At 43.6% G+C, this 25,826-nt stretch overlaps 1 protein-coding gene across 7 annotated transcripts in view; it reads right to left on the bottom strand.

The window, feature by feature from the left end:
• Positions 1-25,826, bottom strand: part of DLC1 (DLC1 Rho GTPase activating protein) — a 407,252-nt gene that overhangs the window by 28,508 nt on the left and 352,918 nt on the right. For 6 of the 7 annotated variants that reach the window (XR_009530776.1, XM_060085710.1, XM_060085708.1 and 3 more), the window contains one exon: positions 689-760. Coding sequence is in view for 6 of the 7 variants with exons in the window: in XM_060085710.1 (XP_059941693.1) it covers positions 689-760 (72 nt within the window). In the remaining variant the exon portion in view is untranslated. Of the gene's footprint in view, positions 1-688; positions 761-17,450; positions 17,866-25,826 lie in introns of those variants that run through there. The other variant, XM_060085712.1, reaches the window with a different exon arrangement.

Below are 25,826 nucleotides of genomic sequence, written 5' to 3'. Positions count from 1 at the left end.
CAAGATTACATAGAGCATGATACCCTTTTAATAAAGATAAACAACTTTATAAAAATATTTATTTTAGGGAAATGCAATAAAGCTATATAAAAGGAAAGCAAGGAAATGATAAACCAAGGTTTCAGGATGATGGTTACTGTGGCTAGGGGGTGGCAGAGGGATGGGAGACAGGTGGGTGTGTTATTATCAAGGTCCTAGCTGTTTTGGGTGGTTGCCACACTGTTCCTTAGTGAAATATTTAAGTAAATAATAAAATGTCTGAAAATAAATCATAGATCAATAATAATCATGAGGGACTTCCCTGGTGGCACAGTGGTTAAAAATCTGCCTGCCAGTGCAGGGAACATGGGTTCAAGCCCTGGTCCAAGAAGATTCCACATGCCACGGAGCAACTAAGCTCGTGTGTCACAACTACTGAGCCCGCGTGCTGCAACTACCGAAGCCCACTCGCCTAGAGCCTGTGCTCCACAACAAGAGAAGCCAACCGCAATAAGAAGCCCGTGCACCGCAATGAAGAGTAGTCCCCACTCACCACAACTAGAGAAAGTCTGCGCACAGCAACGAAGACCCAGTGCAGCCAAAAATTTTAAAATAAAATTTAAAAAAGTGCAAAGCTTATAAAAAAATTGTAATCATGATCCAAGGATATGATTTTGCCCATTAAAAAAGAATGGCATTCCCGGCTCACCTTCATACAACTGGGCGTACTGGGGGAATCCTGCCGCCCGTAGCCAATCACAAGCTTCTTTGGCTTCAATTTCTAGAATAGAACAGAGGACAGACAAACATGTTAGTCATGTGTAACTCAGCGTACTTCTTCTTCCTTAATAAACTCTGGTTTTGTTATATAAGCAAAAGACAACATCTGTTGAAAAGGGATAAGCAAAAAGCAAAAAAGAAAATCTACTTATTCAAATGGTTTAGATTTTTGTGCATCTTTTCAGACTTTAAAAAATACATGTAATTATCCATCTTTCCTTTAAAAAACAAAAACAAAAATGGAGCCCCAGCAGTAAGTTACTCTGCGCTGCTTCTGTGTTCTGGTTATAAATGATTAAGAAAATAGGGCTTAATGAGAAAGTTGAAGAAGGATTAAATAATTATTAATTTTAGGCCTAGATGGACTAACTTGCTTTACTTTTCACAACAATAAAAGGCCACCAAGTACATCTGACACCCTGGAAGAACACTAACTTGACCAAAGGGACCGACTTCTGCCACCCAATGGGATGCGTGTTAACTGCCCAGGGGCTGTGAAGGTGTGCCTTCGGGTGCATCAGGCAGTAAGAGAAGCCTGGGCGGTCAGGGGCCCTGGAGGGCATTAAGTCAATAAACCCCACAATCTCAGCAGGCTGAGATGCCTAATAAAGCTTCTACTTCCCCGTGGTTAACAGCTTATAGATAGTATTGATAAACAGAAAGGCCAAGAGCAACTGACAAACCTGCGTTCAATCCCGTTAAAACTGACTCACAGTGGAGGTCGGCACAGTCATTCGTTTCTCAGTTTGCACAAAGAATATTCTTTCAACCCTCTTCCCACCTTCCTCAGACCCTTAGAGTACTTAAGGTATGTAAGGCTATTCACTCATTTATAAATGTCTCAACATTGCTTAATTTATTCCAGATTCAAATCTTCATTATGCATCTCTCCTCTGAGCCAGATAGGAGGCGGACAGTCCATCATAGAGAAGTATGTATATATCACTTTTGTCTAGTAACTTATATATATATATCACTTTTGTCTAGTAACTTTATAGTTCCAGAGCATTTTTTAAACTATTATTTTATGAGTTCCTTGAGTCTTTAAAGAAAAGAGAATTAAGAACACTCAAATTCATTAAAGCAAGTAGGAATGTCCTTATTGAACGAACGTGCCAAAGATAAAAAGCCTGCTGCTATCTTCTGATGAGTTAGTTAATACCCAAACAAAAACAATTATGGCAGCAGAGAAGCAATAAATGACAGGGCAAGGTTTATTACTTTCATGAATCTTTTCAGTGTGGCGATGAAAGTAGCATCATAAAACACAAGATTCAGGACTGAATTCGGGGAAGAAGGATAGAGTGACATGAATGTGTAAGAATCTTGATGTTTGTACTAAATCATAGAATTGTCCAATGTGAATTACCTGCGCTAACATTTTTTCATGTATTTATAACCATATCTTGTTTCAGAAAGGAATTACTGAAGCTTTAAATAAAATCATAAAATAAACATTTTCCAGAGAACTATATTGCTGGAAAAACATGTAAAAGCTCAACATTTTATTTTAAAGGATGTGGAAACTACTTTTTTCTCTATCCCCATGGCCCTCGCTCAAAGATGGATATGGAAAGAAAAAAAGTGAAGTCTTTTGTTTTTTAAAAATATTTTAAATATCTCACTTCTTCTGACTATCTGGAGGTTATTTCCATTGAACACATTGTTAGACATCGAACAACAGATTGCTAAAAAGTAAATGTATTCGCTTTTTAAATGTTTTACTTAATAAGTGGTGAGTAGCCAGAAATTCTCAACGTCCACCCTTTCTGGCTTATATTCAAATATGACAACACATCAGTGCACATGCGCATGTGCGCGCACACACACACACACACACACACACACATGCCTTAACTGGACACAGTTCTCCAGCCAGTATCACCACCTATTTAGAGAATGTTCCTGATTTCTTATTAAAATGGCTTCATGCCAAGAGGCACGAAAGATATAAGGTATTATTTTTCTAAAAAAACCTTTAAATTTATATAATACTTTACAAATCACAAAGTGTTTTCACATATATTATTCACTTAAGGCCCCACGTGACTTCAGGAACACATAAATGCCTACTGCTGTGTTGTCATCCTTATTCATTTTCTACCACTACAAAAAGATATGCCCCCAAATGACCAAAATTGATCTAAAAATCTGTGTTCACACAGCCACTCTTAGGGCCAGTTGGTTAGAAAGAAATGATGTGAACAGGCCAAGGTTTGCTTCTTCAGCAGATAATTTAATGAAAGGTCTACAATGGCTAAAAAGCAGCACTTCCAAGAACTACAGAGATTAGTAATTTTACCTGATTTTTCCTTTCCCTAAAATAGATGAGAATATCTTTCTTTTTTTTTTTTCTTTTTGCGGTATGCGGGCCTCTCACTGTTGTGGCCTCTCCCGTTGCGGAGCACAGGCTCCGGACGCGCAGGCCCAGCGGCCATGGCTCACGGGCCCAGCCGCTCCGCGGCATATGGGATCCTCCCAGACCGGGGCACGAACCCGTATCCCCTGCATCGGCAGGCGGACTCTCAACCACTGCGCCACCAGGGAGGCCCAGATGAGAATATCTTTCTTTTAGATATGAAACCATGGGAAACAGACAAGCCTCTATCTAGTTTACATTTAACAAAGTCCATTCATGAAAACTTAGGCTGCATAATAATAAATGAGAACTTAAACCCACTGTTTCTACAGAAATCAGAATTAGAAAATTGTAAAAAGCTGTCACTGATTTTTTTTTTTTTTTGCGGTATGCGGGCCTCTCACTGTTGTGGCGTCTCCCGTTTCGGAGCACAGGCTTCGGACGCGCAGGCTCAGCGGCTATGGCTCACAGGTCCAGCCGCTCCGCGGCATGTGGGATCTTCCCGGACCGGGACACGAACCCGTGTCCCCTGCATCGGCAGGCGGACTCTCAACCACTGCGCCACCAGGGAAGCCCAACTGTCACTGATTTTTTAATAAATGAGGCAGTTACTGACTTCACTCTCACCCCCTTCCAGTTACCAAGTGAAAATGATAACGATCTAAGTACTGATTTTTAAAAAATCAGTATTTCCATTTTATTTAGCATGAAATGAAACTATGTCTACATCCAGGTCAGGTAGGGATTTACCCCTTCTAGTCCCCTGGATCTAGGTCACAACTTTGACTCTTATCCTAACTGAAACTCCAAGTTTCCAATTCTCTCCTCTCTGAGACTCCAGCCACCAACCCTGCCTCATCAAACTTCCTGCATTACACTTTTGATCTCGTCTCCCCTGCAAAAACTTCCCTGGAGCTCCACTGCTTAGAAAATCAAGTCTAAACATCTCCCTAGGTTTTCAAGGTTCTCCATGTGGCATCCAAACGAATCGTTCAGCTCCCTGTCCTCCCTCCATACCCCAGCCAAAGTAAACTTGGTCCTTCCTCATCTCCCTACACATCCCTGGCTGGAAATTGTCTCCTATCCCCTCATTATCCTTCAAGGCCTAGTCCAAGCGCCACCTCCTCTAGGAAGTCTTCCCAGATGCCTCCTGACAATTCTGTCAATGGCTAACTTTGCTTGAGCACTGACTGTGCACAAGGCCCAGTTTAAGTACTTAAAGCATATGAATTCCTTGACTCCTCGTACTGATCCTAACACGTGGGGTGTGAATATCATCCCACATGGGCTGGGAATATCATCCCCAAGATATGCAGATGAAGAAACAAGTGGAGAAACAACCAGCTCTCCTCGAAAACAAGCTTCCTTTCCATTCAAATGCCCTAGTGAACAAGAGAGCTAAGACTTGCAGAAATGAGCAACACTGGATTTTCCTGAAAAAACGTGTAACAGTGAACAACATTTAAAATATTAAACAAAACCAGGTAAATGCTGCATACTGCTGTCAGTTTAACTCCCCATGCCTGTTTTTGGAGGCCTCTAACCAGTTCTCAGGGTGTGACTTTTCCTTCAGTGGTCGAATGAAAAACTATCAGCACGATTTTAAAAAAACATTCCCCACCAGGCAGAAGTGCCATCAGAAACTGGAAATACAGTGGAAATACAATGACACTTTTAGACTTGGGTTTTCTCTTAGCAAACAACAGACAAATGTGTGAAGGAGGAAACAGGAAATTTTTATTGGCACCACCTTTAATAATTAGTTGTATTAGATGAATGAGGTTCAGGACACCTTTGGCGTAAGGCTTGGGAACCATTAGGCCATATTTGCATGCTTCCTGGCATGACGGGATGACCCTGTCTTCCCCTTACCTCTCAACAGTAAGTCAGACAGAAATTCCCCAACACCGTCATCATTCCGCTGAACTCGCTGATCTTAGCGGCTGAGCAATGGTAATCGGGTCGAAGCAGGATGTGATTACTTCTATCTTCCCTTTGCTCTACCTTCACAGTGCGAACCCTTGTGCTTGCTTCCTGCCTTCTTTGCAATGTGCTCCTGAAATCAGGGCTCAAGGCAAATGCTACATGGACTTTACCTCTTAAATAAAATTCTAAGGAATTGGAGGAATGTAAGAAAATTCAAACATTTTCTAGATTCCTTGGATTCCCCCAACTATGGCAAGACTTGCGGGCAAAGATCCATGGAAATGTTGATGTTCTTACAGCCATGGAGAAGCACGTCAACTGTGTGAAGGCAGGCAGTGCTTTCTGATCTGAACCAAGATTCCTGCCCTGGTCACAAAAATTCCTTCAAATGGAAGGAGTAATTACTTCAAATGATCAGTTCTCTCGCCTCTGTTAAGGTGGCCAATTTTACAGGACTGCCGTACAGCTGGGCACCAACAGCCTAACTTCCCCGGGCAGGTGGGTTTCACAGGGCAAAGAAGCAAACCACAGCCTCAGACACTTGATCTCAGTGGCTCTGAGCCTTGGATCCTAATAGTCATCACCTTGGGGAGCTTTCTAAAACCACCCACCACTATCCACTCCCAGGTATTCTGATTTCCGTCTAGGGAGGGCACAAACAGCATCTTTTTTTTTTTTTTTTTTTGCGGTACGCGGGCCTCTCACTTTTGTGGCCTCTCCCGCCGCGGAGCACAGGCTCCGGACGCGCAGGCTCAGCGGCCATGGCTCACGGGCCCAGCCGCTCCGCGGCATGTGGGATCTTCCCGGACCGGGGAACGAACCCGCGTCCCCTGCATGGGCAGGCGGACTCTCAACCACTACGCCACCAGAGAAGCCCAAACAGCATCTTTTTTAAAAAGCTCCTGGGGCTTCCCTGGTGGCGCAGTGGTTGGGAGTCCGCCTGCCCATGCAGGGGACGCGGGTTCGTGCCCCGGTCCGGGAAGATCCCACATGCCGCGGAGCGGCTGGGACGCTGAGCCTGTGCGTCCGGAGCCTGTGCTCCGCGGCGGGAGAGGCCACAACAGTGAGAGGCCCGCGTACCGCAAAACAAAACAAAACAAATAAAAAGCTCCTAGGTAAATGTAAAGGTAGCCAGGATTGGGAACCACTGAACCAGACAACATTTCTTTGCATGCCTTTATCCCAGACTCTTTCTTCCCCAGTTATCCTAACAGCCTTCCAACTGAACTCTCTGATAACCCCTGCCCCCAAGAAATCTACCCTAGTCCAAAGGGTTCCTGAGCCCTGGCTTGATTTGTATGAAATACATAATTCATCCTGTCACTCCTCTGCTTAGAATTCTTCCGTGCCTCTCCACTGCCTTTCACATACAATACAGTCCCGACTCCTCAGCAGACCCACGGCCGTCTTAACCCGGCCTCTGGCCAGCCATTCCGCTCCTGGAAGGTCTCCAAATGCAAGCTCTGCTACCGTCTTCCTGAATTCCTTGGGGTTCGCAGGATGCATACGCTCTCTTAACACTTCAAGTTCTTTATCTCTTCTCCCTCCTGCCGCAAACAAATTCCCCCTCTGCACCCCATCAACCCCTCTCCCCCACCTTCCTCGGTATGGTGAGGTGCAAATACCAGAAGCTTCTTAATTCATTTGTATATCTTGAAAGACTACTTTTTCCACATTGGAAGCACACATACATTTGTTTGAAGGAAAAGAATCCATTAAAATTTCCCTTTCTTCAAAGACGGGCTAAAAAAACTACAACTTAAACCCCTGTCTTTTTGCAATTAATAAAAATAAATGTTCAACACACACACTGTCAAAGACCGGTTATCGGGAGTTACCTATGTAAAGTGAATTCCTGGTTGGGCTAAGTCAGATAGCGCAATGTATATATTAATATTTATTAAACTCTTCTGTTATCTAATCACAGCAAAGATTATGACTAGCCACTAGCAACATTCCTACCCTCAGAAGCCTAAAAAAATTCTAAACATTTGCTGTGCCTATTCTGAAAGAAACCAGTTAGGAAGCTTTTGGAAGACCGGTCAATACTAATTCAGTTTCCAGGCCATCTGGCCTCACAGGAGCTGACCCCAATCCACCTTTAGATATATTCTAGTACAGCCACACATGTACGTGAAGCCACTCACCCTTCATTTCCCCCCTTAACTCAATATTTATTTATTGAACATCCACTGTCTGTGCTGCCAGCTGTGCTCAGGGACAATCAAAGGCACAGGTTCCTGCCCTGAAGCTGGAAGCCAAAGGGAAAGGTAATTCACAGTTGAGGGCATGATGTCAGATGATCCTCTACTTAGGAATGAACTGGTTTCCTAAGGGCTCTTCTGAGATCCCTGTATTTAAGTCCCAAGGGACCCTGTCTGGGCAGCACCAAAGAATCCCCACTTCACAGGTGAGAGCCAGAGGTCTAGCGATGGCCCACCCGTCCCAGCTCCTTCCTCTACCCCTCTGTCACCCCATCTACCACGGGCTAACGGATCCAGCCTCACTGATCTCACACACCCCATGCCCCCTTTCCTGCTTTATTTTTTCTTCTTCCAAAGCATTTATTGCGTTTATTTTGTCTCACCCCTCTGCAAACTCGCAAGAGGCCAGTTTCTTTGCCTGTTTTACTCTTTGATATATCCCAAGCACTGCCAACAGTGTAGCGCACATAGTAGTTACTCGACAAATAAGTATTACATAAATAAATAAACTGCAATGTGATTTTCTTCTAGTGAAGTTGCCTTAATTTTTCAGACCAGGATCCACCATAAGAAACACGTTTTACATTGTAACCTGGCACACACATATATGCATATGTGTATATATGCACCCATTCATGTACACAAACACATGTGTGTATATGCATATATAAAACTGAAACAAGTTTCCCCAAATAACACTTACAATAAGTAATGCAGTCTGACATTTTTCCACTCTATTTTAAAAACTACTATTTGTTACGTCCCAAAGAAACCCATTTGAAATACACTATTCTCACACAGCTTTTTCTTAAAGAGAAAGGAAGGAAGGAGGAAGGAAGGGAGGGAAGGAGGGAGGGAGGGAGGAAGGAGAGGAGAAAAAAAAGAAAGGAAAAGAAAATAGTAAGCTAAAACACTTCTGTATAGTACAGAGGAGATTGGGATGTGACAAAGGAAACACACGTATGAATTCAGAGGTGGGAGGGGGAGAGAGGGAGGGGGTTGCTTGGGCACTCATTTTAATGCTCAGCCTCTATTTAAGGAGGCCTTATGATCTTTTATATAAGATTGGATTGCGGGAGAGGAGAGTTGGAATAAAAGAGAATAAGCTAAGCGGAGAGCTGGCAAAACACAGGTGTGTGTGAAGGAATGGTACGTAGTCTCAATTTACTGTAACAGAGAACAAAGGAAGGGGAGGCATGCAGTGGAAAGCGGGTTATGCCACAGAGCAGATCGAAGCCTCTCCTTAGCCTGGTTACCCAATGAGCAACCAACACTATTTCCTCAGATGTAAAAGAGCTTTGCATCTGAGTTTCCCAAGTTCCTTCTAATAATCCACCACAGAAAGGGGGCAAGGTATGACCTGTAACAGCTCAGAAAAATAGGTCCAGGAAAGAATCCATTGCTTAGTTAAGCAGCCTTAAGAAAATAATCTCTCTGGACCGGTTTCCTCATCTGTAAAATGTGGGATTGATATAGGCTTTGTAAATTCCCTAAGTTTCTGACTCTAAGAATTCCTTTATGCCCATTTCCCTTGCTCTCTAAGACAACCTTTAGACTAGGTTCCATTTCTGTTAATTTTCCAGATTTATCATCAATTACATGGAGACATCCTTCTTCCTTCAAAAAATTAGATCAATAGTAAGTTCTCCAATTTTGTAAATTTACTGGTTTATTGCTGAAGTATCTAATTTGCTTCTTAATAGATCAATTTCTTTATTTGTCCTATGAAGCCAATGTTCATATTACAGAGAACCCAAAACCCTAGGTGTTGGGGCTTCCCTGGTGGCGCAGTGGTTGAGAGTCTGCCTGCCGATGCGATGCAGGGGACGCGGGTTCGTGCCGCAGAGCGGCTGGGCCCATGAGCCATGGCCGCTGAGCCTGCGCGTCCGGAGCCTGTGCTCCGCAATGGGAGAGGCTACAACAGTGAGAGGCCCGCGTACCGCAAAAAAAAAAAAAAAAAGAAAAAGAAAACTCTAGGTGTTTTTGCATATGTATATCTACAACCCTCAAACTAAAATTAGTCTTTATAGGAAGAAAACACTTCAACCCATAGAAAACTTTGAGTTTTACTTTGTTCATTGATCCTGTACATTTGTGTTTCAGTTAATAGCACCATCCTGGCATCTACCTAACCAGTGAATTGGGGGCTGGAAAGCATCTTGGAACTTTTCATGTTTTCTCTTTACAAATGAGGAAGCTGGTCCAAAGTTTAGGTAATTTGCTTAAGGTCCAGAGCCACCCAGGCCTCACTCCCGTTTAGAGAACTTCCTGCACACTGCAGTCTTGCCTACAAAGATCACCCTCACTTTTAAATCACTAGACTACTTTCCAGTACAAGTAAGAACTGGGAGTTTTGAGGGAGTTCTCTTTTTAAGTTTCCGCCCCCCCCCCTCCTGCTTGAGATTTGGAGGCAGATATGTTGCTTTCTAGTGAAGAACATTCCTAGAAATAACATAAAGGGGGAAAAAAGGACCTATTTCCCCCAATGATGTGATGACAACTTAATAAATGGCTCTGCTTCGAAAAATGGAAAACTTGGGACACACAAGACAAACCTACACCTGAGATTCTGCACAGGAGGCCACACTCTAGCAATGCAGAGTTAAATGAATTGAAATCCCCTTTGGGGATCATTTAGGTCAAGTGTTTGCAAAACACAGTTTTTAACACACAAACCGGGAAAAAGCAAGTAGCTCATATCAAAAAATATATGTCCTTCCCTTGCAAAGGCAAACAGCTCTGTATTCATTTAAGCCCAGGCATGACCAGGTGCCTTCAGGCACTCCAGACTTCAGTTGATCTAGTTATTTCCAGGAACAGAAAACATCTCCCAATGAATCAAAAATTGGCACTTACTACCCAACACAAAATAGTCAAACTGAAATGAAAATAAACTATTAAGGAAATGGATACTGCATCATCACATCTTTCTACTTCATTTCAATCTGGGGTGGGGCAAAAAAAACTTCCATTTACACACACACACACACACACACACACACACTTCTAGTATTCTACATCAAATATTTATGTATTTCAAACCATGCATTACTAAGAAAAGTGATTTGAAATAGCTCTTTAAATACTAAGTCCTTTAAAGATGATAACTGGGTAGATTAAGAAAATAATTTCAAGAAAGGAAACAATCTTAAACCAACTTTAAGGGCCTTATTTTTCTGAGCCTCATTTTTTTCATTAAGTGAAGTACATGGTTTAGGATTATATAATCCAATTCCTTTTAAACTTATTTTTCAAGGCAAAAATACCTGGTCACAAACCTAAAATAACACCTACCTCCCTATCTTTCACCATTAAAGACTGACAGGCTCATCAAGTCTTTCTTTTACATATGTTAGCAAAGCTTATTCTACTAAACAACCCCTCCCAATCTTTGGCTTTTTCCCTAAGTTCTACAGCGTTATAGCACAGGAGAGATAAAATATTGTGCAAATTTTAGTGTTACAAAAACCTTAAGTTAGAAATAAAGAGAATAGTGAGAGATTCTAAAGAAACTGTTCACTCATATTCCAGCGCATCCTGACAGAGAAAAAAGATCTAGAATTGAATGAAACATCAAGTTGCCTTATCAAAGACCAATGAAAATAAAAACATGGCAGATACTGGTTAATACAAGCAGCTTTTAGCCACTCCTATGTCTAACCTCAAACAGGAAACACTACAGGCAGACCTCATTTTACTGTACTTTGTAGATACTGCAGTTTTTACAAATGGAAGGTTTGTGGCAACCCTGTGTTGATCAAGTCTATTATTGAGGCCACTTTTCCAACAGCATTAAAAAAATTTAAGGTATGTATATTGTTTTTTAGACATAATGCTATTGCACACTTAACAGACTAGAGTATAACATAAACATCCTTTTATATGCACTGGGAAACCAAAAAAATTCACGTGACTTGCTTTATTCCTGTGGTCTGGGACCGAACCTGCAATACCTCCAAGGTATGCCTGTGTTCAATGTGACTTTCTCAGTTTTGTGCGAAAGGTGTAAGAAGAATAAGTATTACTGTTTTCTAGGTGAGCTGAAGAATTATTTTCATCAAAATCGCTCATGACACCCAGCACCCCAAACACAAAATCTACTGGTCAAAATGTGACTCAGGTCCATCTGTTTAGTTTAAGAACATTACTGGTTTTATAACATACATTTTTCCGACAAACACCTTAAGATCCTTATTTTGTTGTTTCCCCGTTTTGTTTACACATGGGGGCAGGAAGGGGTCTGAAGTTCCATTCAACTCACATATGACCTTGGACTAGTCATTGAACTTCCAGGCAATTCAGCTGCCCCCAGTAGGGAAGAGGCAATGTTTTTCCAGGCTGCCTTTGCAAAGTTCTGGAATTTCACATGGAATGACTTTTACAAATGCATGAGCACAATACAAGATCCCTTTTTGGTGCCACACAGTTTGAAAAGGGGAGTTGTGAGGAGATGTCCTTTTATGAGTTGATGATTTCTCCAAACTCAGGAGGGCAGGTGAAGATGATTTCAGAATTTCTGCATCTTCTATCTACTTCGGCTGGACTGCACCTCCCAGGTCCCTTCCTCTCTGGCTTCCTAAGTGCTGCAGCCTGGGAAATGCTACAAATTCAGGGTGTGGAAAACTTTTGTCCCTCAGACATCCTCTAGAGACTCCTACAAGGAGGAGGAAGGCGCCTTTCTGTCGAGCTGCAGGAAGCAGCCTCCAGCCCTCTCCACAGGACACTCAGAGGTGGGGCAGGGAAGAGAACAAAATGTGGATGGGAGGTGTCAAAGGCATCTGAGGACTCCATGCACTGACCTCAGCCTTCAGTTCGCCTTTGATTTTTCTCCTGGAGGTGGGAGGGGGTAAGACGTGAGAAGGCCATCAAGTTGAGGTATGTGTGGACAGAAAAGGAGCTTACTTTCCACTATGAAACTCACTCTAGTAGCAGCATTTTAAAAAACAAGGATGAAGGATTAGAGGAATGATTCCCATTGTGTGTTGGTTTGACTTTAGCGAGGAATATAATATTTTACCTTTTGGTGCCCAAGAACATTATTTCCTGGTAGGTAGGCCTTTCCAAGATGCCATTCAAAATGTTTTCAGTGACGTCTGGGAGAAAACTTTCCCCCAGAAATATTATTTTGGAATACTTTCACTGAAGAAAGCACTGTTCAGTACAGTCAATAGGGGCTAGAAAATGGTATCCCAACCCCCTTCCCCAAATAGTAAAGACAGAGGCCCGAGTTCTCCATTCATGAGGCCCTTGAGACAGGACGCAGAAACCACTCATTTGTCAACCTGGGACCCTAACATTTCAGCTCTCTACCTACCAGCACAAGCCCCCTAGGAAACTGCAAAGTAATTGCAAGGTTCTATTTGGCCACCAAATATTGTTTCCTCAATTGAATCAACTCCTGCCAAATATATGTCCATAACTGGAATCTACAGCCACACACACCTGGATGAAATCCTAGCTATCATGTACAGTAGGTGATCTCAGGCAAGGTATTTAACTCTGCCGAGCCTCAGATTCCTCATCTGTAAAATGGGAATAATTATATCTACTTTGTGAGGTTGCCGTGAAGATTACATGTGACAATGAAAGCAAACTTCACAATAAATTTTAGCTTCTATAATGTTATTACTATTCTGTCAAAAGTCTGTGGATTTTTAATAAAAATTAAAAAGGAGTATCCACACTAGAGAAGGATGACTATTCTTTATGAGACTATAAAATATATATATATGTGTGTGTATCTATCTATCTATCTATCTATCTATCTATGGGCTAAAAACTCAAGACTTTCTTCCTACCCATTGTTAATTATGATGGCAAGAAGGGAATAGCTAGTGAAAAAAATGTTAAGGGCCTCCCTGGTGGCGCAAGTGGTTGAGAGTCCGCCTGCCGATGCAGGGGATACGGGTTCGTGCCCCGGTCTGGGAGGATCCCATATGCCGCGGAGCGGCTGGGCCCGTGAGCCATGGCCGCTGAGCCTGCGCGTCCGGAGCCTGTGCTCCGCAACGGGGGAGGCCACAACAGTGAGAGGCCCGCATACCGCAAAAAAAAAAAAAAAAAAAGAAAAAAAAGAAAAAAATGTTAAGACACAGTAGACCTAATTAAAGAAGCCCCAGCAGGACTACACCCTACTTATCATTGATCATGATAATCCTTAACAACAACACAGGCTCCCACAAGGAAAAGTACAAACAGACAGGAAGAGCCTTTCTCGTCTGGGAATCTTACCCCTTTTACATTAATTAGATTTCTGACTAATTTGAGGCGACAAGAAAACACCACTGATTGTACTCACTCCAGCCATTCATTCCTATAAAACATATTTTAACCCTACAGCACTGTCCTTCTTAAAAGAGTAAGAATTACCCTCAAGTCCCGGAACTCCTCCCTACACAATGGCCACACAATCAGATACACAGACAATTGTGAAAATCCACTGCAGAAAAGCATTTTCCTCCTAATTTCACAGCCATGGAAAAGAGGCACTTGGGACTGTGCTTTTTAGAAATTAAATTCTCTCTCCTCCACTGGATTCTAACTCATATAATTCTAAGTATTAGACTAAGCCAACTTTAAAAATGAAAATCACCCTTCTCCCTGGGTCTCCCCTGCTTTATAATTTCAACAGGCTTGGCATGACGTGAGCCTCCCTGACAGTTGCACCATGGGCCAGCTTGTGCTATAATGTTCTAAAGCACTAAGAATTCGGTCTTTAGCGATTTGGCAATGTCCAGGGAGGAAGGGGAAACATCTGAAGTTATTTTTACTTTTGCAAGTCCTCTGGTTGTACAGGGTGAATGCTAGGGTGGGTCAAGTATTGTCTGGAACCTTCAGGGTCTTTTTTTTTTTTTTTTTGCATGGCCTCATTTCCGTCTTCCTGTTGCTAGGAAGGAGAGCTAAGCATGAGAAACGCGTGTTTACAATACTGGACCATCCTGTCCAGCACAAGGCTCTCTTCAGAAAAGTACAATTCACTTCACCCACTGTACTTTGGATGCCCCCATTCTTCTGAACCAAATCACCCTCCCCTGAATATTTTCAAATTGCATATTTACCCACCTAAGTCATAAAAATACCACTCTCATTTGAACGTTGCATCATGGCTTAAAATCTCCATGGGGACACCAAGGGAAACCCAAGTACTTATTTTTGTATTTAAAACCACCTCTTGGAATCCCACCAAGCTTCTGATTGCAAGGCATCTCACTGGGGCCTCCCATGCCCTCTTTAAAGCCCCACGCTAGTTTTACAAGGAAGAGTTTAAGTAAGTACTATCTACATTTTTCACCCACTTCACAGTGATAAATTGTTTAATCATAACATGCTTTTCTATTAATCTGGTATATTTTCCAGAAGCAACCAAACATCCCCCTTTAATGTAAAAACGCCCTTAAACTTTGCTTGGTCTTTGGTTTCTGAACTACAATATAGAACAATAACAAAATAAAGGAAAAAAGGCTTTAGTTTTAAAGGGGCACCCGGTCTCTCAGAACCTTTGCTCCAAAACTATAGGAAAATCCTTTGATTAGTCCAGTGTATTAAAACTTGGAACACCGCTTTTGCTTAGCCATAGTTAATTGCTTAACAGTTTAACGTTTTCATTCTTTAAGGAGGTAAATGGTGTGTCTCATAAGATCCACAATTCGGAAGTTAAGACATAAGTAAGTCACTGAAATGTCGTTTCTCATCCACTCTTGGGAAAGGTCAAGTTGGAAGCTACTTAATCTCATTCTGCGGAGTAGGGAAACCAAGTCAGTCCCCTTTCTTGAGCTTCCAGTAAGTCTGGTGTAAGGCAGCGGTCCCCAACCTTTTTGGCACCAGGGACCGGTTTCGTGGAAGGCAATTTTTCCACAGACCGGGGTGGGGGGATGGTTCCGGCAGTAACGCGAGTGATGCGGAGCGCTGGGCGGCAGCAGATGCAGCTTCGCTCGCTCCCCAGCTGCTCACCTCCTGCTGTGCGGCCAGGTCCCTAACAGGCCACGGACCGGTATGGGTCCGCGGGCCCGGGGTTGCGGCCCCCTGGTGTAAGGTGGCTTGAAGTAAAATAAAATCTGTTTTTGTCAAAAGCAAACTTTTAAAAACAGCTGGGAGAGAAAGTCTGCTGTGCTTCATTTTAAACTCTGAACAGTAGTGCTAATGAAAAAAATATGCACCTAGGATTGGACCACGCTGTAAATCTGGCAGGCCACAATAAAAATTAATACATGCAATCGCCAACATTTTCTCAGAAAACGTCTCGAAATAACGTCTGAACGCACATCTGCTAACTATTTGACACTCATTTCCCAGGACTTTAGTTCTATTAGGGGGGCTGTTGACTTACGGGGCACCCCTCGGACCATCTGCTGCAGTCTGCAAGCCAAGATGGCACTGGGTGCCTCCATTAATTCCACACTTATGCTCAGCAAATTATCTCTGTGGAGGACCAGCCTGCAGTCCAGATGGATGCTGAATTAGTCAACCTCTTGGAGCTGCTGATAGATTTACATCCAGAGTTCTGCTGGGCTATTATTTTCCCTCATCCCTTCAGCAAACAGAGTTTTGCAAAAAAAATGTAATTTGAGACTCAGTATTCTGCCTTCTCCATAGCTGTGATTTTTTTCCATCCAAATGCGTCATATATTCCGCCCTCATGCATCTTTGCATAACGGATGGCTCTGCCTGGACTGCATTCCTCCATCTCACCCGGCAATCACTGAGGCAGCTTCTGAATCCTAAGAATGTACCCATTTGCTAACCAAGTTGAGTGTAAAATGACTCAGTCAACGCAAGCATGAGGAAAGGTTTTCTTCTCCACAGTACAGATTAATGACTATATGCAGGGGTTTACTTCTACGCTAATTAGCACAAATTGGGTACTGAACATCAGTCCCAGACACTGGGCTAAGCCCTTGTATTAGCTCGTTTGATCCTCAACACCTCCCCACGCAGTAAACACAGTTATTACCCCCATGTTGCAGATGAAGGAGGTACAGAGAGGTCCTGTCAATTCCCAGATTTGCCCAGCAAGCAGGCTGCAGACCCAGGATTCCCACCCCACCGGCCTCACTCCGGGCTCGCTCTGACTCCCCTCGAGACAGGGGCTGTGCGCTGGGAAGTAGCGCGGAGACAGTAAGTTATACGTGGCGGCGTCGGTTTGCCGTGGCCAGAGGTGTAACTCCTCTCGAAGGATCAAAGGCTCGGCCCGCGACGTTGGAGGTGCGGACAGGGACACAGAGGGGGGCAGGGGTCCAAAAGGCCGTCGCCTCGCTACGGAAAAAGCCGGATCGCGCGGTGCGCTTCCTTCCTTTCGCCGGCCCCGGGACTCTCGGCGCGCGGGCGCCTCCTCCGGAGCCAAGGGCGTGGGCGTCTCCATGGGGCATTTTAGGAAACCCAATCCAACTCCCCAGCACGTGAAGGCATAGCCTTCCAGCAGGCGCCCCACATGTTGGACTGGCTAAACACCTCCAACATTCTCCAGGGGTCGAGAGCCACCAAAGCGAGACTTTCCTGGCTAAGCCTGAGTTATTTTCCAGCGTCTAAAATACTTGAACAGAGACGGCTGGAAATTAAAACAATTTTTTGGTGAATTTAAAGTAGTTAAAAAAAAAACTTTCCAAGGGTCACTACGGTCTAAACATCCCTCAATAAGATTCTCAAGGGAGTCAACGCTGATTTTGGACTTCTATGGTGAAGGACAGCAAGTACCGAGCCCGGAACGGTCCTCGAAGGGAAGAGAGTAGAAAGAAGATCGCGCCGCGACCCTCAGAGCCAGAGGCCACCGCCTGGGATTTAGAATAAGAATAGAAGGGCCGCCAGCGCAGCTGGGCAGGAAGCCAACGGGTCCTGCGACCCCGGACCGGCCCTGCGCCCCCAGTTCGGGCGGGAAGTTATTGTGGGTCTCACTTCATCAGTCACGGTCGCCTTCCAGCCCGCAGCCCTTCCCGGAGCTCACCGGGCGTGCCGGCCCGCGCCCCCCAGGGGTCATTACCCGAGATTAAGACCTCCCTCCCTGAACTACGACCCTTGTTTTCCCCACACTCCACCACCTCCACTCCAAGAAACTCGGGCGACTCGGTTCCGAGCCTCCTCGGAAAGCGCCGCAAAAGCACAGAACGTCAGGCACTGACTTGACAAGGCAGGGTGACATTTCCTCCGCGGCGGGTCCCCTCCGCAGCTGGCTCTTGCGGCCGGCCTGACGGCAAGGCATAAGTCTAGCTTACGTGTTAGGATCATGGTGTCCGGCTTCTCTCTGCACATCAAGCGCGGCGGGGGACGGCGGGCGCGCAGTGGGGAAATCGAGGCAGCCCCACGCAGCTCGGCTCCGGCGCCCGGACCCACGGCGGCACCCGAGACGCGCGACCCAGCGGTCCTCAGCGCATCCTTACTCGCCACTCCGGAAAGAACTTGGTGTCTGTCCGAGATCGAAAAGGGAGAGCGCTCAGGGAGCTGGGCGAGAAGCCCGGCAGCGCTGGCTTCCCGGGAGTTCGGCCATGGCCAGGACCAGAGCGAAGCGCCCTCGCACGAGCCGCTGGAGCGCTCTGCCTCCCGCGTAGCCAGCCGGCCGCGCCCTCCCGCAGCGCCCACCCCTGAGTGGAGGGACCAGGCCCTGCGCGTCGCCTCCTCCCTGCTGCCAGGGTAGCCAGCAGCAGCCTCTCGCAGGCCTCAGGCCCCACCCCGCTCTCCCAGCCCCGCCCCCACCTCGAGCTCAGACACCTCCCCTCCCCTCCTCCCTGCGGCCCGGCTTCCCCGCCACCGCCTCAGGCAGTCCCCTGGCCCCGCCCCTCCTAGCTCCGCCCCGCCCCGCTCCTCCTCCGCCAGGGGCTGGAATGCTTTCCTCCAGGCTGCAAGTCTGCAGGGGGAAGCCCCTAAAATTCTCCAACTATTGGCAAGACAAAGGTTGGACCCAGGAGGCATTTACTTGCTGGGGAGGTCTGGGCTCCACGCTGGGACACCGCGCACTTTCCCCCTCATCGTTTTCTTGGTAGCTTTGCACACTTTTTTTTTTTTTTTAACTCTGTTATTCTGCCTTTCCTCCTGATGGGAACCGCATAAATTCCTGGGAACGGAGGCGAAGTGGGGAAGTAGGGGTGAGTCAGTGTTTCGTCATGTGTAAAATGGGGAGGAGAGTACCTGTCCCTGGGACATTCATCATTCATTGCTAAGGTGCACAGGGGTACAGAGCAGATGTAAATAACTGACACTGTGGTAGAGAGGGACAACTTATACTCAGCACGTGCTGACTCTGCAGTGTGCAGTCAGAACCAGTGTTTTCCAAACCAAGGCCCTTGGGCCACAACCCAGTGCAGCTCCTGGAACTAGTAGAGTGGACTCTAGACTGCAGAATTAGAATCTCTGATGTTGAGAATCTGCATTTTTTACAAGCCCTCAGGTGATTCTGGTGCACTTCAATTTGAGGACCCCTGATATAAAAGGAAGCCTCATTTTAAAAGATCACAATTGACTATAATCTTTGTAAGATTTTTAAAAACTCAGACCAGGATTGCATGAAAATTTCCTTTGGGGCTAATTGATGCTTTCTGCCTATTACCGCTGCGCAAAGAAAACTACTAACCTAAACTCATTCATTCAACAAATATAACCAGAGCATTTATTTACCATGTGCCAAACACTGTTCTAGGCTCTGGAGATACAGCAGGGAACAAAAAATATAAACATCCCTTCCCTTCTGGAGTTTACTTCCTAGTGGGGAAGATGCACAATAAACAAAATAAACAAGTGGAATATATATAGTGTCTTAGATGGAGATATATAAAGGGGAGGGGATATGGAAGCTTGGAGCACAGTCTGTTTTTAAGTGGGGTCAAATACAAATGGGAGAATTTAGTCTCTTGGTTATAGTTTAAAATGTATTGATTTCATAGCTGTGTCTTAGTTGACATACACAAGACTCTTTCACCCCATTTTTTCAAAAACAAAATAAAAACACTCATTTCACCACTGACTTCCTAATTTACCCAAACCAGAATTGGGCTCTGAAGAGTGGCATCTCTGGAGGGCGAGGGGCTCCTTTACTTAACAGGTGTTTCCAGGGCTTTTACCTACTTAGAACTGCTGGGGACACCAAAATAAGCAAGGGCAGGCCCACCTCTGCCTGCTCAGAGTTTAATCTGCTGAGGGAGCAACAGGGGCTTATGAAAAAGAGGTGCTGTGAGGGCCCCAGGAAGTGGGGATCTGACCTGGCCCAGGAAGACAAGAAGAGGGAGCTTCCCTCTGAAATTCGGAAGCTGGAGGAAATGTCCAAACACCCACAGTTGCCAGCAAGGGGGAATGTGATTCAGGGGATACTGGAAAAGTAAAGGCAACAACTTTCAATTCCCTGCATGACTGTGTTGAGGAGGTTTTTTGTTTTTTGTTTTTCTTTTTTCGGTACGCAGGCCTCTCACCGCCGTGGCCTCTCCCCGCCGTGGCCTCTCCTGTTGCAGAGCACAGGCTCCAGACGCGCAGGCCCAGCAGCCACGGCTCACGGGCCCAGCTGCTCCGCAGCATGTGAGATCCTCCTGGACCGGGACACGAACCCGTGTCCACTGCATGGGCAGGCGGACTCCCAACTACTGCGCCACCAGGGAAGCCCTGTGTTGAAGAGTTTTTAAAATCCTTAACAGCAATAAACAGTGAGAAGCCACTGTAAAGGAAGAAGGCATCCCAGGATCAGATTTGCATTCTGAAATCTTCGTTCAGGCTGCAGTGTGGACTTCGAACTTAGGAAATAGGAGTATACCACCTAAACTTCTCTTATACACTAACGTCCCTTATTTATTAACAATCCAAACCTCCAAGTTATAGATATTCTAAGCATCTCCTCCAAAGCATATCAATTCTCAGAATAAATTCTTAATATTTATTATTAGCTGGGTGAAGTTGTGTTTTAAGTGAACTGGGTTTCTAGGAGTCTGTGCAATCTTGATGTACAACCTGCCACTAAGTATTCATCTTTCCAGAATAAAACCTGCTAATCTTTTTGTCTCTTCTTGTTCAAGCCTCATTCCTTTTTCCTTGATCACTGAGGTTGTCTCCTCTGGATCTTCTCTCATTTCATTCAATCTCTCTGGAGGTTTGTGTTATATGGATTGCTCATCACCTAGTAATATTAATAATTCCCGACACATTTTCCTTGGTGATGCATTGGTCTGCATTTGACCTTCCCTGAATCTCATCATTTTCTTCCATTCTTTGGTTTATTGACACAGCCTGTGACCTGGGCCAAATCCCAAATTTTATTTTTTAAATTCTTACTCCTGTTAGAAGTGGACATGCTACATTTTGAAAACTGCTACACGTGTAGAATATGGTTGAAAGCAGGACTTTTGGAACAGGCCACTTACCAGCTGTGTGATGAATATATTATTTAGCCTCCCAAACTTCGGTTTCTTCATCTTTGAAAAAAGAGGTTTAAACAGTGCATATCTCGTGAGGTTTTTAATGAGGATTGAAAAAGCTCATGCACATTAGTGCTTAGCACATAAGAAGCACTCAACAAGGCTAGACATGATTATTATGTATTACTAAGTGCGCACATCAAACTAAGCCATGCAATTAGTATTTAAATAATCATCCAGGAGAAGATGAAAACAAAACAAGACCTTGACTTCAACCTTTGTGAATCTGAGGAGCCTTTACAAACTGGGGGAAGGAAGAAGTGAAAAGTCATTAAGAGTTAAACAAACAGTGGTCCTTTCCAGATGAAAGAGGGTCCCCAGGACAGAGCAGAGTCCTTCCTTTCCATGTAACCTTCAACTCATCACCCATGGTTTTATTTGTCTGTCATTGGAAGATGCCATTAGACTGGGTTTGTTAGCTGATGCATGACATGAGATTTGGGTATTGAAACACCAGACTGTAAGAGGCAGAGATGAATGTAGCACATTTCCCAGCCCGCAGTATATATGGTCTTCTGATACCCCTTCAATACATGAGAATAAAAAGCCGTCACAAATTACACCAAGTTTTGTTGCTACTATTGTTGCTGCTGTTAAGTATTTGCTCTCAGTGGAGGTTAAAACAAACAACAGAAAAAGGGTTGACATGAGGACCTGCGCTGCTGCTGTTCACTTCCTGCCATGCTCTTCTCAGTTGGAGCATCAGTTTCAGGAAGCTATTCACAGGGATAGCTGTGCCCTGTCATCTACATGGATGTTTCCACATTCAAGTGTTGTATTACCAAGGCCACAAAAATCACAGAGCAAACTCCTAAGCTGCATGACAGAAGGCTGAGTGGCTAAGTGGGCTACTCTCTGGTTCCTACTCTATTTTAATGATTACTATTAGATATCATTGATATTGTCCAAGGGCATTTGTCCTCTTGCATTTTTTTCCCACATTTTTTCCATTAAAAAGAAAAGAATAAAACTTAGGTGTCTACAGGCACTTGGGCAGGTAATGCTGGTGAGGGAAGCAAGTCACAGTGGGATGGTGAAAAGTGAGGAACCCAGAAGCCCTCCAAGAAGCACTGCCGCTCAGGCTCACTTGGTTGTTGGCTGTGTTAACACAGCAACCCATTGTTCTGGGTTTAGAGATTGTTTTTCAAGAGCCCATAGATTTCTAAATTTTTATACCACACGTCCCAGTTTTTAGATGCTGGCACTAATTAAAAAAAAAATTGAAACACATGCCAAGTAATTTCAACTTTGGGCTTCATTTAGCCCTGGGGCAACTAGTTTAAACCTCTGCTCTAGTGATAGGAGCCAAGCAATCTCTTTGGAAATTTATTTCTCTCCCACAGGAACTAAAAGACTGATGCTTGGAAAATGTTGTAATATAATTTGTGTTCAATGGAGCATTGTGAAATGAGTGCGGAAAATAGTTTTTTATTTGTAATGTTCAAAGGAAATATGACAAACAGTAGAAAGTTGTTAAAATAATTTGTAAACAGTATCCAGTTCAGAGAAATAATTAAATTTGAAATTTAATGGTTGTCTTTAAAACATTCATTTATGGTTAAGCTTCCATGAACCAAGTCTGGGTTCTTTCCCCACCATCTACCCTGGTATTTAGCCTTTTCAAAAATATTTGAAACCCAGATGCCAGGGGTGTAGGATGGTGAAAGAGGAGAAAAAGCAAGGGTTTAGGAGGTGAGATAAATTAGCCTTCTTTTAATTCTACCTAGAATAGCTCTCTTATTCAGTCAGAACTTTTTCTGACTACATCTTTTGAACACGTGAAGTTAAAAATATGGGGAAGGTTAACCTAATCTGTCAGTGATAGTTTTAGTTCAGAGGGGGGAGTCCCTGCATAAATGTGATATAAATCTACTTTCTGAATAATCACTTAAGCCCCAAATACGATCTAGCCTGGCACAGAACTTTTATCATTCAACAACAATTTATTAAACCCTAGAAAGGCAGTGTGCTGAAGAAACAAAATTGAACAGGAATAAATAAATCCTGGGATGTCATGTAGAGCATAGTAACTATAGTTAATAACACCGTATTGCATATTTGAAAGTTGCTAAGAGGGTAGATGTTAAAAGCTCTAACCATAAGAAAAAATTTTTTTGCAATGATGTGTGGTGATAGATGTTAATTAGACTTATTCTAGACTTACTGTGGTGATCATTTTGCAATATATACATATATTGAATCATTACGTTTTACACCTGAAACTAATGTAATGTTATATGTCAGTTATATCTCAATTAAAAAAAATCAGCAAATGACAAAAAAAGAATATAAAAAGAGGGCTTGGAGAAGAAAGCTCTTAGGTAGAAAGTAGAAATAGATACAGTTCTGTCATAGTTCACTGGTGGGTTGGACATAATCCTGATTTGGTAAATCAGTGGGCATGCTTTCCTGAGATAATTACAATATTTACAGTAGAATCTCCTTTGAAAGCCTATTTCATTTAATAGCTTAGATAGCTGATCAGCCCAAAGCCTCACAGCTCAAAATGAAAGAGAAGGGACCCCGGGACACCTAGTCAGTGCCTCTACCACCTCCCACTGCCGTCTGAGCTTCACCAAGGACTGCTCTGATTCTTTCAAGTGGCCTCTGACAACACAAATATCAGGCCAGAGAAAAGTAAAAATCGCAATCCTTTTTGAATCCACAAAAGAAACTGGGCTACTTTCCCACTGAATTAGCCAATTTTATTTTATTTTATTTTATTTTATTTTATTTTATTTTATTTTTTGCGGTATGTGGGCCTCTCACTGTTGTGGCCTCTCCTGTTGTGGAGCACAGGCTCCAGACGTGCAGGCTCAGTGGCCATGGCTCATGGGCCCAACCGCTCAGCGGCATGTGGGATCTTCCCAGACCGGGGCACGAACCCACATCCCCCTGCATCGGCAGGCGGACTCTCAACCACTGTGCCACCAGGGAAGCCCTAGCCAATTTTAATGGCATGCTTTTGATTCTTTGTTTATTCTGACATTATCATCAATTGTACAGTTTTTTTTGTTTTGAGTCTGTAGCACATAATTTATTGAAAGCTGAGGATGGACATTATTTTATAAGAACTAATAATATTTAATATTTTGCTTTCTTATTATTTAACTTTTATGATTATAAAATATTTATTGTTAAAAAGTTTAAGATGGGCTTCCCTGGTGGCGCAGTGGTTGAGAGTCCGCCTGCCGATGCAGGGGACGAGGGTTTGTGCCCGGGTCCGGGAAGATCCCACATGCCGCGGAGCTGCTAGGCCCGTGAGCCATGGCTGCTGAGCCTGCGCGTCCGGAGCCTGTGCTCCGCAACGGGAGAGGCCACAACAGTGAGAGGCCCGCGTACTGCAAAAAATAAAAGTTTAGGAAATAGGGAAAGTATAAAGGAAAAAACAAAACTCATAATCACACTACCAGAGACAACTGCAGATGATTTACATTTTTATGTCTCTCTTCTCAGTCTTAAAAAAAAAAAGTAAATAAATAAAATTAGGCTGCGTTGGGTCTTCGTTGCTGCGCATGGGCTTTCTCTAGTTGTGGCGAGCGGGGGCTACTCTTTGTTGCGGTGCGCGGGCTTCTCATTGCAGTGGCTTTTTTCTCGTTGTGGAGCACGGGCTCTAGGCACGTGGGCTTCAGTAGTTGTGGCATGCAGGCTCAGTAGTTGTGGCATACGGGCTTTTTGCTCCGCGACATGTGGGATCTTCCTGGACCAGGGCTTGAACCCATGTCCCCTGCATTGGTAGGAGGATTCTTAACCACTGCGCCACCAGGGAAGCCCTCAGTCCATTTTTTAGGACAGATACGTTTATGGTACAGCATTGGGATCATAGAATATATTGTTTGTAATATTTTATTGCACTTAAAATATTGCTGTATTGAGGAATAGAGCTTTTTATAGTTGCTTCATATTCCTTCTTATGGATACGCAACAAATAAGTTAAATGTTGAACTTTAAATTTTTCACCATTTTTCCTTTAGTGAACATCCTTGTATAATAAATTTTAAAGAGCAAGAATGGTAATTTCTGGGACTTCCCTGGTGGCGCAGTGGTTAAGAATCCACCTGCCAATGCAGGGAACACGGGTTCAAGCCCTATTCCAGGAAGATCCCACATGCCGCGGAGCAACTAAGCACGTGCGCCACAACTACTGAGCCCGCGCACCACAACTACTGAAGTCCGTGCGTCACAACTACTGAAGCCCACGTGCCTAGAGCCCATGCTCTGCAGCAAGAGAAGCCACCACAATGAGAAGCCTGTGCAACGCAACAAAGAGTAGCGCCCGCTCACTGCAACTAGAGAAAGCCGCGCGCAGCAACGAAGACCCAACACAGCCAAAAATAAATAAATTTTAAAAAGAAATTTAGAAAAAAAGAATGATAATTTCCTTAGGCTAATTCACTTACTTTGACTTAAGAGGTCAAAGGATATTAGGACATTTGATATATATTTCTGAACTAGAAAGTAGGTACCTATTTTACATTTTTACCAGTGTTTGAATGTACCTATTTCTCTTCACGTTAAGTATTGTCAGCATTATAATTTCCATTTCTATTGCTAATTTAATAAGCAAAAATATATTATCTCATTATTGTTTAAGTCTATATTTGTTTGAATACTAAATGGGATAAAATTTTTATTGTAGTAAAACATACATAACAAAATTTATTTTAACCATTTTTATGTGTACATTTCAATGGCATTAAGTACATTTATTTCATTGTGTAGCTATCACCACTATCCATCTCCAAAACTTTTTCATCTTTCCCAGCTGAAGCTCTGTTTCTATTTAATAATAATTCCCCATTCTTCTCTTCCCCAGTCCCTGGTAACCACTCTTCTACTTTGCTGTCTCTAGGAATTTAACTATTCTATGTACCTCATATAACTGGAATCATACAGTATTTGTCCTTTTGTGTCCATTCCTTTTGTTATACTGGTTGAGTATTTTCATATTTATTAACCAGTGGTAATTTTAGGATTTGCCTATTTAATCTCATAGCATGTTTTTGATTAAGCATTTTGTCTTTTCTTAGCAATATTAACCATTTGTCATTTGTTATAAAAATATTTTTACTAGTTTGTTATCTGCCTTTTAAGCTTGTTTATTTATGATATTAAAAAATTAACAAGATTCAAACAAAATTCAAAGATTTTATTTGTTTTTTTTAATGATTAACTCGGTAGTTTTCTCTATGCGGTTTG

This window comes from Mesoplodon densirostris, chromosome 20, assembly GCF_025265405.1.
Source record: "Mesoplodon densirostris isolate mMesDen1 chromosome 20, mMesDen1 primary haplotype, whole genome shotgun sequence".
In the NCBI taxonomy this organism is placed as follows: Eukaryota; Metazoa; Chordata; class Mammalia; order Artiodactyla; family Ziphiidae; genus Mesoplodon; species Mesoplodon densirostris.
The sequence above is the reverse complement of the archived record's forward strand: the minus strand, read 5'-3'. Positions and strand labels throughout refer to the sequence as shown.